The sequence below is a fragment of the Primulina eburnea genome, chromosome 8, assembly GCF_022965805.1.
Source record: "Primulina eburnea isolate SZY01 chromosome 8, ASM2296580v1, whole genome shotgun sequence".
NCBI lineage: Eukaryota > Viridiplantae > Streptophyta > Magnoliopsida > Lamiales > Gesneriaceae > Primulina > Primulina eburnea.
In genome coordinates, this window is record NC_133108.1 from 7,243,807 (window position 1) to 7,261,112 (window position 17,306).

Sequence of the window (17,306 nt, forward strand, 5' to 3'; positions counted from 1 at the left end):
GTTTGTTTTAAGTAGCTTCACTTTCCGGTTTTTCTCCCTTAATTATACTGACTCTTAATTTTGACTTGTTGTACACTTGACTTGGTCATGGTCCCCAATACATCTGTTTAAATTTTATATCTAATTTTTATATCATTATCATTTTTCTTTTTCTTTTTCTTTTTCTTTTGAGCGACTAAATTAAATTTATCTTTGTTCACTATATTACAGTCAATCGACAGGTCACAATCCCTCGCAACTAATTCAATGATATCATCAAATAATTAGTCACAACTAATTACAACCAAATGCTGATAAACTTGACATACACCCACATAAATGAGTATGGAACCCAATACATTTATTGCAATTGTATAAACTTATGTTGATTGATACTTCAGTTCTCGTATTTGTCATATCTAATATGATACTTGAAAAATAATCAAAACTGTGTTACGTCGGAGAGAAAATATGATATCTAGGTAGCCGACTTGTTGCACTTCCGATTCCAAGCTCATTCATAAAGATGACCATGATCCATATGTATTACGAGTAAATACGGATAGGTTTAGGGATTTAAAAGAGCCGAGTCGAGCCGAGCCGAACAGCATCATGCTCAAGTTCGGCTTGATTCGAGCTTTTATCACGAGGCTCGATTTCAATCTCGTTATAAAGCTCATTTTCGAGCTCATCGAGCATTGTTAACTAAACAGAATTTAAGGAGGTATGCTTCTCATTTTATAATATTTCAATCACTTCATATACACTCAAATTTCGATATGAGATAATACAAGTTATTATTGTACATTCAAGGGCCAACAAATTAGTCGAGCTCGAACTTGAGCCACATAAACGAATCGAGTTTGAGCTCGTGCCCGCAAACAAGATCGTGATCTTATGAGTCAAGTATCATTAAGCTCGAGTTTGACTAGATTTAATGAATGATCTTTCTACTGAGCTTCGAGTAACTCGTGAACAGTTTCGTTCGTTTGTATCTCTAGCCAAGTCCAAAACCCTTGAGAAATACCAAACTAACTATGGCTCGGGAAAGCATTCCGTGAATATAAAGTGCCACCATAATCGAGCCTTCATTATGACTACCCAAACAGAGCCCAAATTAATATCACAATAATTATTGATAGAATCTTCTAATATGGAATATCCATACAAATCTTTAATGATAAAAAAAAACTTTAAGATATCGAGATACATTAAAATCTTTTAAAGATAAAGCAGATCACATTGAACCAGACTAGACCTGATGCATTTTTTGGTTGCTTCAATTGGTGCTGTCACTATGAATTTTAAGAAAAAATAAATAAGATGGTGAAAATCAGAAAAACAAGAAGAAGAGTACTCCATGAAATAAATCATGAAGACGAGATTCGCGAAAGCTAGAATTATGAGAATGAGAGATGACGAAAATCGCGAGAACAAAAATAGTAAAGATGAACATCGAGAAGAACACAACAACGAACTCCTTCGTACTATAAAGATTACGAGCTAAATGCTATACAAACCGTTTATAAAATTTAAGAGACAACTCGAAATATATATAATCTTTTTAAAAAATAAATTATTAATAATATAAAATTGTGAACACTAGTTGGTGGGGGTAAGATATATCATTGTAATGGATGTCTGAATTACACTGCGGAAAATAAGAGAGCGTGTAGCATATATGTACGCTACAGGCGTACGCCAGTACACTGTACTATATAATATACCTATTTTATGACAAGGTCTAGGCCCATTATTTCATAAACACGTGGGGCCTGCCAGCTCCCTTTTTGCTTTTCATCTTTAGTTTTATTGTACGGGCCCAGCCCATTCACTCTCTTAACAACTTTCTTTTTTGTTATTTTTTTTTTTTTTTTCATTTCATGAATATATTTATACACACACATATATAATTTCTTAGATGATTTTGAATAGTATAATATTTGTTTGGATATATGAATTTATTTCATACATGGATTTTGTGATACATCTTGTCCGACATGATAAAAATTAAAGATTTAAAATAAATTTATAATGATCTACAATTGACTTCTATAACATCTTGGATTAATCATTTTCGTAAAACGATTACGAATACGAAGTAGTTGCTATAGGGACACATTGTACAGTCACACAGACGCGTGCTCGGACTCAGGACGTGACATATTTGATTAAAAAACAATTTCCAAATAAAGCTTGATGTTTACAAAATCCTAAAAACATCTTGTACAAGATATAAGAATTTCTGAACTATTTAAAATTATTTCAGCAAACACTTTCTAAATATATCCACAAATGTGGAACCTATGATTTCAAATTTATGGATCAAAATGTACCTTATATATCATACATATTACCCATACAAAGGTCAGATTAAAAATCTGATTTATTGAATGAGCCCGTGTTTCAAAAGAACGAGTAAATTCGATTTTCGAAACTTATTACATATAAAAAGAAAAACTATGATTCGAGATGCGTTATCGCCATAACTATTATCTCACTTGTGGGAAGGGAATTATTAAAGTGTTAGAAATGAAAATGTAGCAAAATTTTCAAATCTATCTTCTTGAATTGGGTTGAAGTTTTTGTTGCATTTATTTTTGCGAGAGCCATCTTGGATTTTCCTACAACCAGGAAGCCAACATGACGGGGACACGAGCACAGCATATTTATTGTTCAAACTAATCTGACAAAAGTAAAAGTACAATTTTTTTTTCTCATTTCGAGAAAGCATGTGTGGCCCTATTTGGACCAAAAAGCCAAGTTTGAGCCCCGCCTACGCTGTTAATTACACTCGGTGAAGATAGCTAGCCGATGTGCATTTGCATCACACTAAACATATATGCACAAAAATTCATGTGGAAGGTCTCTCGAATTAATTTTATGAGACATATATTACATTTAGGACATCCATGAAAAATACTAGATTTTATACAAAAAAAATTACATTTTATTGTAAATAGAAGGTAATTCGTATGTTTTAAATCATAAAACGAACATTATATTTCAATCGATACACGAGAACCGTGTAATTCTTATAATTTATTATGTGATTATGTTGCGTGAAGATTTTATTAAGCTAATTGAAAGTGCTACTTTGGATTGGGTTGATGGATTAAAATATGGAAAATATGAATATTTTGATGGGATAATTGGCTAAATAACTTTGGTTAAATTTTTTTTGAAAAAAATTAAGATACCATTTATTGTCACACTAATAAAGTAACGAGAGCATTCATGCACAACTCGAAGAAATGACTATAAACTTTTGGACCAAAATTAATTCGGGTTTTTTCTTTTTTCCTGGTATGGCCTCATTTGACATCTGTGAAGACCAAGAAAGTGGAATTATTTAAGTCAATGTTTTGATAATCCAACTTGTAATCGATGGTCAAATCGATTCGGACTGAAATATTGTTATATCATATAAAATAATAATATAATATAATAAAATAATAAATATATTTTAAATTCTAAATATCTTAAATATATATATAAATAAAAAAAATATATATTTTACAATGTTTAAAAAAAATCAAATAAACTCTAATACAACTAAAACAATATTTTTAACAAAATTCATTTCTTTGGCATTGTTTGATGATTGTGGTCAGTTACAATAGTCAAAGGACACCCTTATGAATGAAAGATCATGTCCTTTCAAACATACAATTTTTTTTATATATAATTTTGCATATTGTTCTTCCTCGTTCTTTAACAAGAGAGAGTTCCATTCATTTATTTGTTATAGAACTTAGATATTTAAATGCTCATTATCCAAGATTTGTAGTTGTATCTTGGGGGAAGATTGTTACAAACTTTTAGCACATTGTGAGAGACAAATTCTTCTTAAGGAGAAAGTATTCAACATTTACCTGTACAAATCATATTCATTATTTTTTTTTTCTTGATTCTCCTATCAATTTTGAATACCCACATAACATTTATCACCTCACAAAATGATTGACGAAATAAAAACATTTATTTAATACACTTGCAGTATTTCAATGATCCATAATAGCCTAATATTTAAGGCAAGCCCGTCCAAGACTCGTTAATCCCAGTACCCCATCACACGTCACTTTTGTTCCTTTGTCCCTAATATCGTAGCTCCATTGCCACATTTTCACGAGGTGACAATTTTATTAAAATTATACATACATACATATATATACATACATACATATATATATATATATATATAATTATAAAATTGGGAGATCGGTAAAACTTTGACTTTGTGTGAAGACAAATATGAAGTTTGATTTGAGACTTCGTCATTTGAAAATATTAGTCACATCTTGCGTTTTTTTTGGGGTCAAAATAATCATAACAAGAGCAATAATTATGAAATTGATTTCCATATGTGAAAAAATAACGAATGGAAGTTGTGAATTTCTTGAAGTACACGAATGCCTGTGATTTTATAGCCACAATTTATTTTTGGACAAAATTGTTACACCAAAACTTAGGTATTAATTCAGTGGCACAATTCTTGTACGAAATTATCACATGTCGAGATATTAAAAACCCCAGCATTTGCCATGTGGCCGGGCCTCACACAGGCTCACCCTCTTTTATATATATATATATATATATATATATATATATATACACACACACACACATATTGAAACTAAATCCACCTACTTTGGCCAAGTAATTTTGTAACTGCGAGCAAATCACTGTTTTTTCTTTTACCATCAGTTCACCTCTATAGGATAAAACATTTGGATTAAACGCAACAACACGAAAAACACGTCAACCGGCTAAATCATATTAGGTAAATTTAGTGTGACACGCTCGCGTCAAGATGTCAGTAAAAAATAAACACATATAATCATTTGATCGAGAGTACATGTATTTCATCAGTTTGGATGCCCCCTCATGAAAGTTATATCACATTTATATTATTATTGTTACGGCACAAGAATGTAATTGTAGATAGAGATCGAGTTGAATCTAGAGTGTGTTGGGGGCTCTGGCTTAATTTTTTTTTTACATTCATCTAGAAATATATATTATTTAGATTTTTTATGACATGTAAAAAAATTGATATAGACAAAAAGATGTAAAAATTTATTATGGAAATTGATAATAATCATATATAAATATAATTGTGCATTTAATAGAGCACTGCATAATTCAGAAACCTAAGCCGACAAATCAAGTCTCTAATTGTCGGCTTTCTCAGGATTCCACCAACAAATGTTGCCTTCTTTTCTCCCGACGGTCCCCCGAATCAACGGCCTGGATCACTCCGCAGATTCTAGCCCAATCCAACCGTCCTGCATTAATATTCAACGGCCCCACAAGTCAAAAAAGTATGAGGTGGCACGCGTGCAGTGGAGCAGCCTCGCACGTGAGTTGAAAAAGCAACCGCGTGGACCCTAATATTTTTTTTTTGGATTATCAAAAAAATAGTTGATAATCTATTCTAAAAATAAGAAATTTTTATTACTCTTAAATTGAATAAAACAAAAGGGAAGTCTTGGATGCAATGGAGGGGATAAGGTGGGATATGAGGTGTCGAAAATTTGTGTGAGACGATCTTACAGATCGAATTTTGTGATACAAATATCTTATTTGTGTCATCCATAAAAAAATATTACTTTCTATGCTAAGAGTATTACTTTTTATTGTGAATATCGATATGATTGACTCGTCTCACAGATAAATATTCGTAAGATCGTCTCACAAGATACCTACTCAACATACCAAGTGGTGAGTATGCCTATTTATAATTTATTATTATTATTATTATTATTATTATTATTATTATTATTCTTGTTGTTATAAAATGAAGTAGTTTATCTTATTTTAACAAATTTTATTTTAGATCTTCAAAATGTAAGAAACTCTGTTTCTAATTATTTTTTTGGCGATATATATATAAATACCAACTCAAAAAACCACTATTATAAATTTACGTAGAATAACGCATATTATGCACATACAATGCGTATGTTTCAACCGCTAGTTTGTATTATGCGTGTTTTGTTGTTTCTCTACCCATTCATATTCCCCTTCCCATAATTGATTTTAAGATTAAGAAAATTATTCCGTTTTGTACCCACGTTTTGCACACACTAAACCATTTCTTTGATGATTTGATGTTATAAAAGGATTATATACTTTGGTTTAGATTGGCAAGTCTACTTTCCCATTCACAAAAAAAAATTCATTATTAAAAAAAGGAAAGCGTAAGGTTTTAGGTTAGTTAACTAATTTAGTGTATACGTATTGCCCGAATGATATATCCAATAATCTAAATGTATTTTTTATATGTGAAGTCACCATTTTTCTGCGAAACCCAAGATAAAGCTAACATATTTAACATTTATACTCTGAAATACTTACTTGACTCGGAGATGAGACGATGAAAGATAAAAAATATTAATAAGTCATTTCACCTAATACTCTGAAGCAACATCATATGTAATAAAAAAAATGATGTTCAAAATGTAATTATTATGATTTTGCATTTTTATATATTTGTTTATTTATTTATTTATTTTTGTGGAAAAAAAAACTTTTTTTTAACATAATTCTTTGTTTCTAGTCGAAGCTGGTTCACCATCTACGAGGGATTCACGTGCCTTTTTTTACACCTTTGCTTTACTAATATCTACTCACTTTCTCTTCTTTCAACGAAGCTTAAAATGTGGGAATACTGGGCTCCGGGTCCACCACAGTTGCGGTTGGGCTCACTAATTTGGGTTACATGTAAATCATTTTTAAAATAATATATTTATTTTTATTTCCAAGTGGTAAATCCAAAATTATCTAATCACTCACTAATTTGGGTTACATGTAAATCATTTTTAAAATAATATATATATTTTTATTTCCAAGTGGTAAATCCAAAATTATCTAATCACGGCCTTACTTCAAATAAATAAAAATAAAAATTGAAGTACTTAAAATAAACAAATTTGGCGAGACTCTCAGCACACACACACACACACACACATATATATATATATAAATTGATGCCTCAATATCCATAGCGTACATAAATAAACATTATGGATATCATCCTAAGGATATTCTTTATAGAGGAGTCCGAGAAAGGATCTCCCAATATATCATGGTGTGACTCTATCAAAATCTATGTATCAGAAGACATATAAAGAGATAGAAATCAAAAACCGCATTTTATATACGTCTGTTATAGACAATATAATGTACCAAGGAAACGTACTAAATACAATTTAGCGAAACTTTTAGTAGAAATTTTAGAAATGGTGAAGGTCATAAAACGTTTTGAACAAAAATTTATGAACTATACGTGTGCAAATATGATTAAGTTGATATAGTATCTAGATTACATATATATCAAGATTTAATCAAATAAAAGTAATTAAATTAGTAGGGCTAGGTAATAGTTAGGGTAGGATTTTCTTCTCAACTTGGAAGCAGCATCATTATGTGAGTAATAAGGATGTCAAAGAAATTATTCGAACACGACATAATCATAGTCCAGATAGAGTTAATCCCTCTCCCTATTTCGGACAAATATCCTCCTTTCTTTCATCACAAAAGGTAAGTAGGACCTAAGACTTTGCATTTCTATGTTTTTCTTATTTCTTATTAAACCCTTTAATGCATTAAACACAAGGGATTTTTATTATAAACAAAACGTACACAGATAGATACTAGCAAAAATTCAAGGAACAGAGACTCACTTTTTGAGTGCCCGTGAACGTGGAACCTAGTCTGATGACAATAAACCCTATACAGTGGTAAGCTGCGAAACATATCATTAACCAAGATTTTCAAAATCTCCTTTTCACCTAATAAAAGATTTGAGTACTCAAAGCATATGCCATCAAGTTCTAAAACTTTGGCTTTTCAAGAGACGAGATATGGAAACATCAGCCAGGTCCAAAATATGTTGATTCCAATACATCTATCTTTTCGACTTTTCCCCACTGATTCATTTCTAATCACACACACACACACACATATAAAGGATGAGTTGATTCTAATGATTGGAACGCCATTCTCAGATTAGGTTTTTCTATTATCAAAAAGGATAAAAGGAGAAGAAAGAAATGTAAGAATAGATGCCCTGCAAGCCAACTGTTAGCTAGGGATTTTATTGACTCAAGTGTAATAAACAATCTTTATTTTAATATAATTCATTATTTCATGGTTTGTTATTTCTTTATCTGTATACACATGTTATCAAACATAGATAAAGACCTTGATTATACCTTAATACAAATGAATCGTAATTCGATGTTGATACTCATTTGTAAATACTGTATGATCTAAATTCGTTCCTAGTCGATTCAGCCGCCTAAAACACGGATAAAGGTCGCTTGAGCTCGAGACTAGCATCTGTGATGTTGTGTACTGCGTTTCTTAGTAATGACATAGAGATGCCCAAACATGCAGATAGGTAGTCATATGATGATTATACCGAACAACCCTCCCTCAGACTTTCCAAGTGGTTATCATTCATCGAGAGGATAAGTCCGTGGTTATGATTGTACACCATTAGTCCTTACGATCCTGGACAACACTGAGGCTCTATATGCTAGGACTGTACTTTGACTCGTTTACCGGCTCCAGGAGAGTCATCAGGTGGCGAGGTTGGGTACAGTTGCGACACATATAGGAGCCAGTGCATTGTAGTCGGAGATTCACCGCTCACCTACGGGTGTGGATATACTATGTGATCTAATGAAATAATAGTGCATGGAATCTCTGGCCAGAGTACGAGATGTACGTTGGAGAAGGAGTTCTCCAAACAGTACACGCGATGCCACTATTATAGTTATCACATAGTTATCGAATTAATATGCAACCCTCGATGAACCAATGATTGCAGATTCGATCAGGATATATGAGTGAAGGGACCGTACTGTACGCTAATCATAATCGACTGGTTCTTGCAGGCACTATCAGTGATACCTAGGGGATCATGGGGCGATGCTACTAGACGCTCTTACCATGATCCGATGGGTGCAATCAGAAATGTGTTCTGACATTCTTGATCAATGTGTTGATAAAAAGAATGGGGCTAACTAGGGTAAGCCCGAATAAGAATAAATGTTATTCTGAATCACAAGGAGTTGTGAACCCACGGCTAGCTGTATCCCTGAACCATTGAGGGTCACACAAGTACTTGATCGTTTGTTCCCGTTGAGAGAATAAATTCAAGAAGTTGAATTTATATTATATAGTAAATTCAAGGAGTTGAATTTATGATAATTAAATTTTGAGAGAATAAATTCAAGTAGTTGAATTAATAAAATTTGAGAATTTAATTTATTAAACTCAAATGTTGGGTTTATTAAATATTAAATTTTGGAGTGATAAAAATTCAAGGAGTTGAATTTATAATTTAAATAATAAATTTAAATGTTGAATTTATAATGTATTTAATTTATTAAGCTCAAAAGTTGAGTTGATTAATTAATAAATTAAATATGGTGGATAATATGTTTAATGGGCTTGTAGGGGTACAAGTCAACATATTAAATAATTAAAGTTTTAATGGACTTTGATTAAATTAATTAAACTAGTTGGACTAGCTCAATTAATTAAATCAAGCCATTAATGTTAATTATGTAATTCGGGTTTAAGTTAATTATAAATAATACATTAAAAGTCAAACCCTAGATACCACCACCTACCACCATATAATCTTCGAGACTCCCACCTCCAATAAGAGAAAAAAATTCGGCCACTTGCTTTTAAGAAAAAAATTATTGTGCCGTCTCTCAATTATTTCTCTCCTACGCAAAATATCTTCCATAGTTTCTAGTGCAAATTGGAAGAGGAACACACTATCTAGTCGTGGACTTGATAGGAAGATTTCTTGAAGAAAGTTCGTAGAGATTCATCAAAAGCTATCTCCGTTAACCCCGAATAGTTGGAGCCACGTGATTTAAGCACCAAAGGTATAAATTTCTAACATCCTATGAAAGTTTTGTTAAATCATACGAGCGCCTAAAGTAATATTATTTTGTTTTTCAAAATAAAATAATTTTTTTAAATCTTCCGCTGCGTTTGGGCGTGTAGAAAACCAGATCCAACAGTGGTATCAGAGCCAGGTTTTCTGAATCGTATGATTTTAAATTATATTGAATAATTTGTTTCTAACCACACAAGAAAATTTTCAGAAAATTGATGCACCATAAAATTATTTTTTTCATATTTTCAAAACAAAAAAAAATATTTTTTCGCGATCTGCCCGGAACTGTTCCGGGCAGAGCGCGAAGACGCGGGCATCGTGTGCGCGCGGAGCGGCGCAGCATGCGGAACGTCCGCACTCTATGCGCCGCCCTGCCCGAAACGTTCGGGCAGCTGGCGACATCCCGGGATCGTCTCGGGAAGCGTGATGACTGGTCGGCTAGAATTGTTTGGGCCCATGAAGCAATTTTCTGATTTTTCAAAATTTTTGGTAAAATTGATATTTTTGAAAATTGGTTCAATTTTTATTTTGGAAAATTAATTTTTGGAAAATTTATAATTTTCTTGTAAAACAAATAATTAGAATATGATTTTAATTATTTATGGTAAAAATGAGTTTTTACACGAAATCAAATATTATTGATTTAATTAAAAATTAAATAAAAGAGTTTATTTAATTTATTAAATTTTTTAATAATTGTGGTGGTTAGTTATAAATTATTAGATATATGATTTATCAATTAATTAAATTGTTTAATTAAATTGATGTTAATATTTAATATTAAATGCATGAAGGATGATCGAGAGCCTTGATCAATGTGTTAGGTGTATATTAGGATATTTTACTATTTTATTCGTTTTTTTAATATTTGATATTATTAAAGTGAGCCTGGTTTATGGCCCGTTCTCACCCCATAAGATGTATCCCTTATGTGCCATGGCTATTTAAATGTAATATTAGAAATAGTGGGAGATCAAGACTGGAAGATGGTGGGCCCGATGAACGAGATGAAGACATGTTAAATATTGGAAGCTCTTGTAATAATTGCATTTGCATCCCTGCATTCACCTAGGTTTGGACCTGGATCCATGTATGGCTCACATGGATCTAATAGTATTGGCGATCGATCATTCTTATTTATTGTTGAATGTTATATTACGATATATGTGATATATAGTAGTATGCATGTATGTATATTATTATATAATATAGTTGCATGAATCCGGCAAACATACAAACTCGTGGCACGCGATTTTCAAATAAAATGATGAGACAATTTTAAAATTAAAATCCCTAATTTTGAATAAGATTCAAAATTTATATCAAATCGGAAAAGTAAAAATTAAAAGAGTTTAATTTTTCCTTGTCTTCCATCAACCGTGGTTGCATGTTGATTGCTACCCGCGGACATTGTTTGGCTCATATTATTGGGGAGGCCTGTACGCCGGAAAGCTGTGACTTCCACTGGACATATGATGTGAATTGAGTGGAACTCCCATGACTTCGGCTCATATTATTAGGGGAACTCATGGCGATCGTCTACTATAATTCAATATTGATGGGTTGGTTTGACACGTAAAAATAAACGGCGTCATATTATTGGGCCCTTATTAAACGTGAGGCAAAACACGCGGAGGTTGCATAGGGATGCAATTGGACTCTACCTTTTAGAAATTATAATTGGCTGATATTATTCGGGATTATAATTGGCTAATTGGACTCTACGTGCCTACTAAGGAAATATGATTTCCCTTTTTCATTAGAGGGTGGTGAAAATGTCAAAATAGTAGGAGGGTAATTTATAAAATGAAATCCATATTTTATATCTTAGAATTATTTTAAAATTATCAGTAACCTTTATCTGTTTTCATTTTCAGTATATTTACGATGTCTACTCGTAACCCGCTTTCAATCATTCTCGATCAAAACAAATTGACTGGCCCTAACTATCATGACTGGTTTCGAAACTTAAAGATTGTTCTGAACTCCGAAAGGATTGTGTATGTGCTTGATAAGAAGCCACTTAAGGAGGCGGCTCCTGATATCAGTAGGACTTAATTAGCTAAGCTTGAGAAACATTGGGAACAAGATCTCCAAGCTAAGAGCTATATGTTGGCTTCTATGTCGAATGAACTTCAGAGGAGGTTTGAGGAGACGGTGAATGCTGCTGACATTCACCTTCATCTGAAAGAATTGTATGCTGTACAAACTCATTCAGAAATACATGCGACTGTTAAAGAACTCATGACTACACGCTTGCGAGAGGGGACTTCGGTCCATGAGCATGGTGTTAGGATGATTGGCCTCATTGAGAAGTTGGTGGGACTCGACTTGGTTATTCCTAGTGAGCTCTCGACTGATATTCTCTTACTGTCTTTGCCTACCTCGTTCGATGGATTTGTGGTCAATTTTAATATGAACAATCTTGAGGCCACCCTTGAAGAGTTGGTCAATATGCTTACTAATTATGAGGCCACAATTAAAAAGGAAAAGCTTGTTCTTCTAGTGGGTTCTTCGTATGGTACGAAAAAGGGAGCCCCAAATAAAGGCAAGAAGCGTTCTGCCCCTCCAAAGAAGAACAAGCCCAACAAAAAGCCATACAAGAAAGCAAATCCGGGGCCCACAAAGCCTGACAAGTCAGAGTATGTCTGTTTCCACTGCAAAAAGCCTGGACATTGGAGGCGTAATTGCGAGGATTATCTTGTCCAGAAGCGTTCTGGCCATGGTATGTTTTATATTGAAGTTAATTTTTTTATTAATTCCTCTTCTTGGGTATTGGATACCGGATGTGGTTCTCATCTATGCAATGATTTGCAGGTGATGGGAAGAAGCAGGAGGCTTAGAGATGGTGAGACATTTCTAAGACTAGGAAATAGAGCAAGAGTTGCTGCCACTGCCATTGGAGACGTTACTTTAATTTTGGACAATAATTTTAAGTTGTTTTTTAGAGACGTTTTATTTGTCCTGAATTGGTTAAAAACATTATTTCTATTTCTATGCTTGATAGGGATGATTATTCTTGTGTTTTTGCTAAAGATGTTTGCAATTATACAAGAGTGAATGTTTGGTTGGAACTGGAGAATTAACGAACGATCTCTATAACTTAAAATTGAAAGATATTCCATTAAACAATGTCCAAGCGCATACAAAAAGAACAACAAACAAAAGAAAAATAGAAGATCCAAATCCCGCACAAATATGGCACGCTAGACTATGTCATATTTCCCAAAGAAGGATGCACAAGCTAGTGGGAGAAGGCATGTTTGACTTGTCAGACATAAATTCTCTACCAACTTGTGAGTCATGTCTAAAAGAAAAATTACGAAAACTCCATTCAATGGAAACGTGGAACGTGCGCATGGTCTACTGGATTTGATCCACACGGACGTTTGTGGCCCGCTAAGTGTTAGCACAAAATTTGGGTATTCCTACTTCATTACCTTTACTGATGACCATTTGAGGTATGGGTACGTTTATTTGATGAAACACAAATCTGAAGCATTTGAAAAGTTCAAAGAATTCAGATCTGAAGTAGAAAATCAGCTAGAAAGAAGTATTAAGGCACTTCGATCTGATCGAGGTGGAGAATACTTAAGTGCTGAATTTTTGGGTTATCTAAAAGAGAATGAGATTCTCTCACAGTAGACTCCACCAGCAACACCACAATTGAATGGTGTTTCTGAACGTCGAAATCGAACCTTGATGGACATGGTTCGATCTATGATGGGATTCACTAAATTGCATTTATCGTTTTGGGGTTTTGCGCTTGAAACCGCGGTAATGTTGTTGAATAATGTCCATACAAAAGCAGTTGATAAAACACCATATGAGATATGGATGGGAAAACTCCCAAATATTCTTACATGAGAATATGAGGATGTCCTGCTTATGTGAAGCAGACAGCGGGAGACGAATTGGATAGTATATCCACTTTGTGCTACTTTGTAAGATATCCAAAGAATTCTGTTGGATATTATTTCTATCATCCAAATGAAGCAAAAGTGTTTGTTTCAAGAAATGCCACTTTTTGAAAAGGAATTTATATTAGATAGAAAAGGCAAGATGATAGAACTTGAAGAAATTCAAGATACTCCATTAACTATAGAAGTTGAACCCAATTCCCAAGAACCAGTAGTTGAAGTACAAGCTTCTAGAAGGTCTGATAGGGTTATTAGACTACATGCAAGATATACGCTTCTTCATGAACAAGGTCATGATGAGTCTTGTGTTGGATGTGATCCAATGAATTTCAAAGAAGCAATATCTGATACTGATTCAACCAAATGGCTTGAAGCCATGCCGTCAGAAATGGACTCTATGTATTCAAATCAAGTCTGGACATTAGTGGATCCACCTGAGGGAATCGTTCCCATAGGATGCAAATGGATCTACAAAAGAAAGCTTGGGGCGGATGGGAAGATAGTGAGCTTCAAAGCAAGACTGGTTGCAAAAGGATATACTCAAAGGCAAGGAGTTGACTATGAGGAAACCTTTTCACCAGTTGCTATGTTTAAGTCCATTAGAATACTACTAGCCATAGCAGCATGATAGGACTATGAGATATGACAAATAGATATAAAGACTGCATTCCTCAATGGAGACATCAAAGAAGAAATTTATGTCTCAACCCGAGGGATACACGTCAGTAGGAAGTGAGCATAAGGTAAGCAAATTTATATGCCCTGCAAGCCAACTGTTGGCTAGGGATTTTATTGACTCAAGTGTAATAAACAATCTTTATTTTAATATAATTCATTATTTCATGGTTTGTTATTTCTTTATCTGTATACCCATGTTATCAAACATAGATAAAGACCTTGATTATACTTTAATACAAATGAATCGTAATTCGATGTTGATACTCGTTTGTAAATTCTGTGTGATCTAAATTCGTTCCTTGTAGATTCAGCCGCCTAAAACATGGATAAAGGTCGCTTGAGCTCGAGACTAGCATATGTGATGTTGTGCACTGCGTTTCTTAGTAAGGGCATAGAGATGTCCAAACATGCAGATGAGTAGTCATGTAACGGCCCGGAAATTCGTGTTTGAAAAAAATTTGCGGAAAAATTTAAAATTTTCTCTTTAAATAAATACCAGGCCTCATTCATAATTAAATTGATAAATAAAGTTAAATGTTTAAAAATGACAGCGGAAGTATTCAATGTTTGCAAAATAACCGTAAAAAAATATAATCCAACGACAGATAAAAATATTTGATCATAAAATAATAAATGCTGAAAAATGAGGTCCTCGGGTCCCACTACTGCCGACTCGAGCTGGCTCACTGGTCCCCGCCCTCGATCCTGACATCAATAGTACCTACAACAATCAAGTCTAGCGAGCCTAAAGACTCAGCATGCATATATCGTAAATAACGAGTAAATAATATAGTAAAATATGCATGGGATAAAAATATAATGTCATGAGGCATAATGTGAAAATAACTTGTCATGAGCAAATATAATACGTGCATAGCTGAATTGAAAATCATAGTGAAAATGTTTGCTCCTTGGAGCCCTGTAATAAAATAGCATGTCATAAATTTTCTTGTGAGATTATGGTCTACGCATGTGGTCCCTGAACTGAACTGACCGGTAACTGGCGACCGGGCCTGTAACTGGCGACATGACTTAGTAATGTATGTCTGATCAGACCACTGCCACAGTACTGGGTGAAACAACTGAACTGACCGGTAAGTGGCGACCGGGCCTGTAACTGGCGACAAGACTTAGTAATGCTCTCATAACTGGTAACTGACGACCAGACCGGTAACTGGCGAGCGGATTTAATCATGATAGTAAAGTGACCACAAGAAATATCGCATAAATCTCAAAATGAATATTTTATATTTCTATGCACGTAATATAATTAACCAACATAATTAAATATAAACAATTTCGATCTTCTTGCATTAAAATCATGTACTTGCGATATTTAAAAATATCTATATGGCTTGATTGAAGAGTGAAAGAAGATATAAACATGCATTGGTTTGTTTTGACAGAAAACAAACGAAATAACGACGCGGCGCGACGGAGACGGAGTGCTCTTCACTTTCTTACTTTTTCTCTCTTAATTCCTTTAAACCAAGCATGCACCATAATTATTATAATAGCATAAAAATCGTAAACGTGATGCATAAACATTTAAAAATATCATGATTTGTGCTCAGGGCGCTGCTAGGACCAAAATCTTACCCCGGGTGCAAAATGACCATTTTGCCCCTGGAAACCCAAAAATTATCGTTTCAACCCTGGACCTCTAAAATTGACCCGAAGCTTACCAAACTCTTTAAAATATTCCAAAACATTATTAAAAATATTTCTAGACGTAAACTCGAGCCCAATTCGTAACTTAATCGAATTGTTTTAAAACTTGAACCGGAGTCTCGGTTTTAACCCGAATCGACTCAAAACTTAATCAAAATTTTCCCAACTTATCATCACACCTTAAAACACTATAAGACTCCTAATACTATAATATTAAGCCCAAAAACCTACGGTTGAAACATCCCAAAAGGGACAACACTCTCGGCCACCCATATCCTATACTCACCATACAACACATGGCCTCCTACTCCCAACCAATTGGTCCCCTCCAATCTCAACACCTATCCATCCTTTAAATCTCATTCTTAAAGCCGTAAGTGATCACTTAAACTATGCCAAACAAACGCGAGGAGCTGCTGTATGAATAATCTGAAAAGAAAGAAACCGAGCAAACTATTGCACCTCTAAAACCCATCGTTGCTCAAGCCACCCCCTTAGATCTCGAGTCCCTCTCAACAACCCCATCATCCTCGACATTATGATCTCCCAAACCCATAGATCAGCAGCACCCTCGCACATAATCAACAAACATGGGTTGGACAAAAATATAATGCAAGGATGAACAAAACCGAAGCCTTTCTTTACTACATGCTGGATCGACAAATCCTCATACAATTTAAACACAAATCAGCATACATATAGCATGAATGATGCAAAAGTAAAAGTGCATGACGTGCCTTTGATGATATGAACACGATGAGATCGACGAACGAGCGTCGGGAACAAAATTTCTTTCAAGAAAACGCTACGGCCGAGGGGACCAGCTGCTAAGCTGCTGAAACCGAGAGTAGAAGTTGAGGAGGGGGTGTCGGCTACTTAGGGAGCTTAGGTTTAGGTTTAATAAATGTTTAGGTAGTAATTAATTAATTAAATAATAGATAATTGGCCTAAATCTGATAATTAAAAGTTTAAAAAGCTAATTGAGTCCAATAAGTTCAAAAGTAGGCCCATTAAACCCGAACACACTCCCGTAAAATATATCAAGTTGAAAAGATTTTTAAAATATTAGCTGAACCCTTAAAAAGTCCCTGATTCGATAAAATTAGTGTACGATAAAAATAAAAATCATG

At 33.9% G+C, this 17,306-nt stretch overlaps 1 protein-coding gene across 1 annotated transcript; it reads left to right on the plus strand.

Moving 5' to 3' along the window:
- The first annotated feature begins 12,202 nt into the window (after nt 1-12,202).
- Nucleotides 12,203-12,993, plus strand: LOC140838947 (uncharacterized). The gene is made up of 2 exons (XM_073205576.1): nt 12,203-12,632; nt 12,944-12,993. Exons 1-2 carry the CDS (start codon nt 12,203-12,205, stop codon nt 12,991-12,993), a joined length of 480 nt encoding a protein of 159 aa, XP_073061677.1.
- The last annotated feature ends 4,313 nt before the right edge of the window (nt 12,994-17,306 follow it).

Bases quoted from the DNA above. Each gene is read 5' to 3' on its own strand.
- LOC140838947 (XM_073205576.1), top strand. From the start codon at position 12,203: ATGATTGGCCTCATTGAGAAGTTGGTGGGACTCGACTTGGTTATTCCT. The intron at 12,633-12,943 runs GTATGTTTTATA...TTTTTGCTAAAG, and splicing joins CCAGAAGCGTTCTGGCCATG to ATGTTTGCAATTATACAAGA.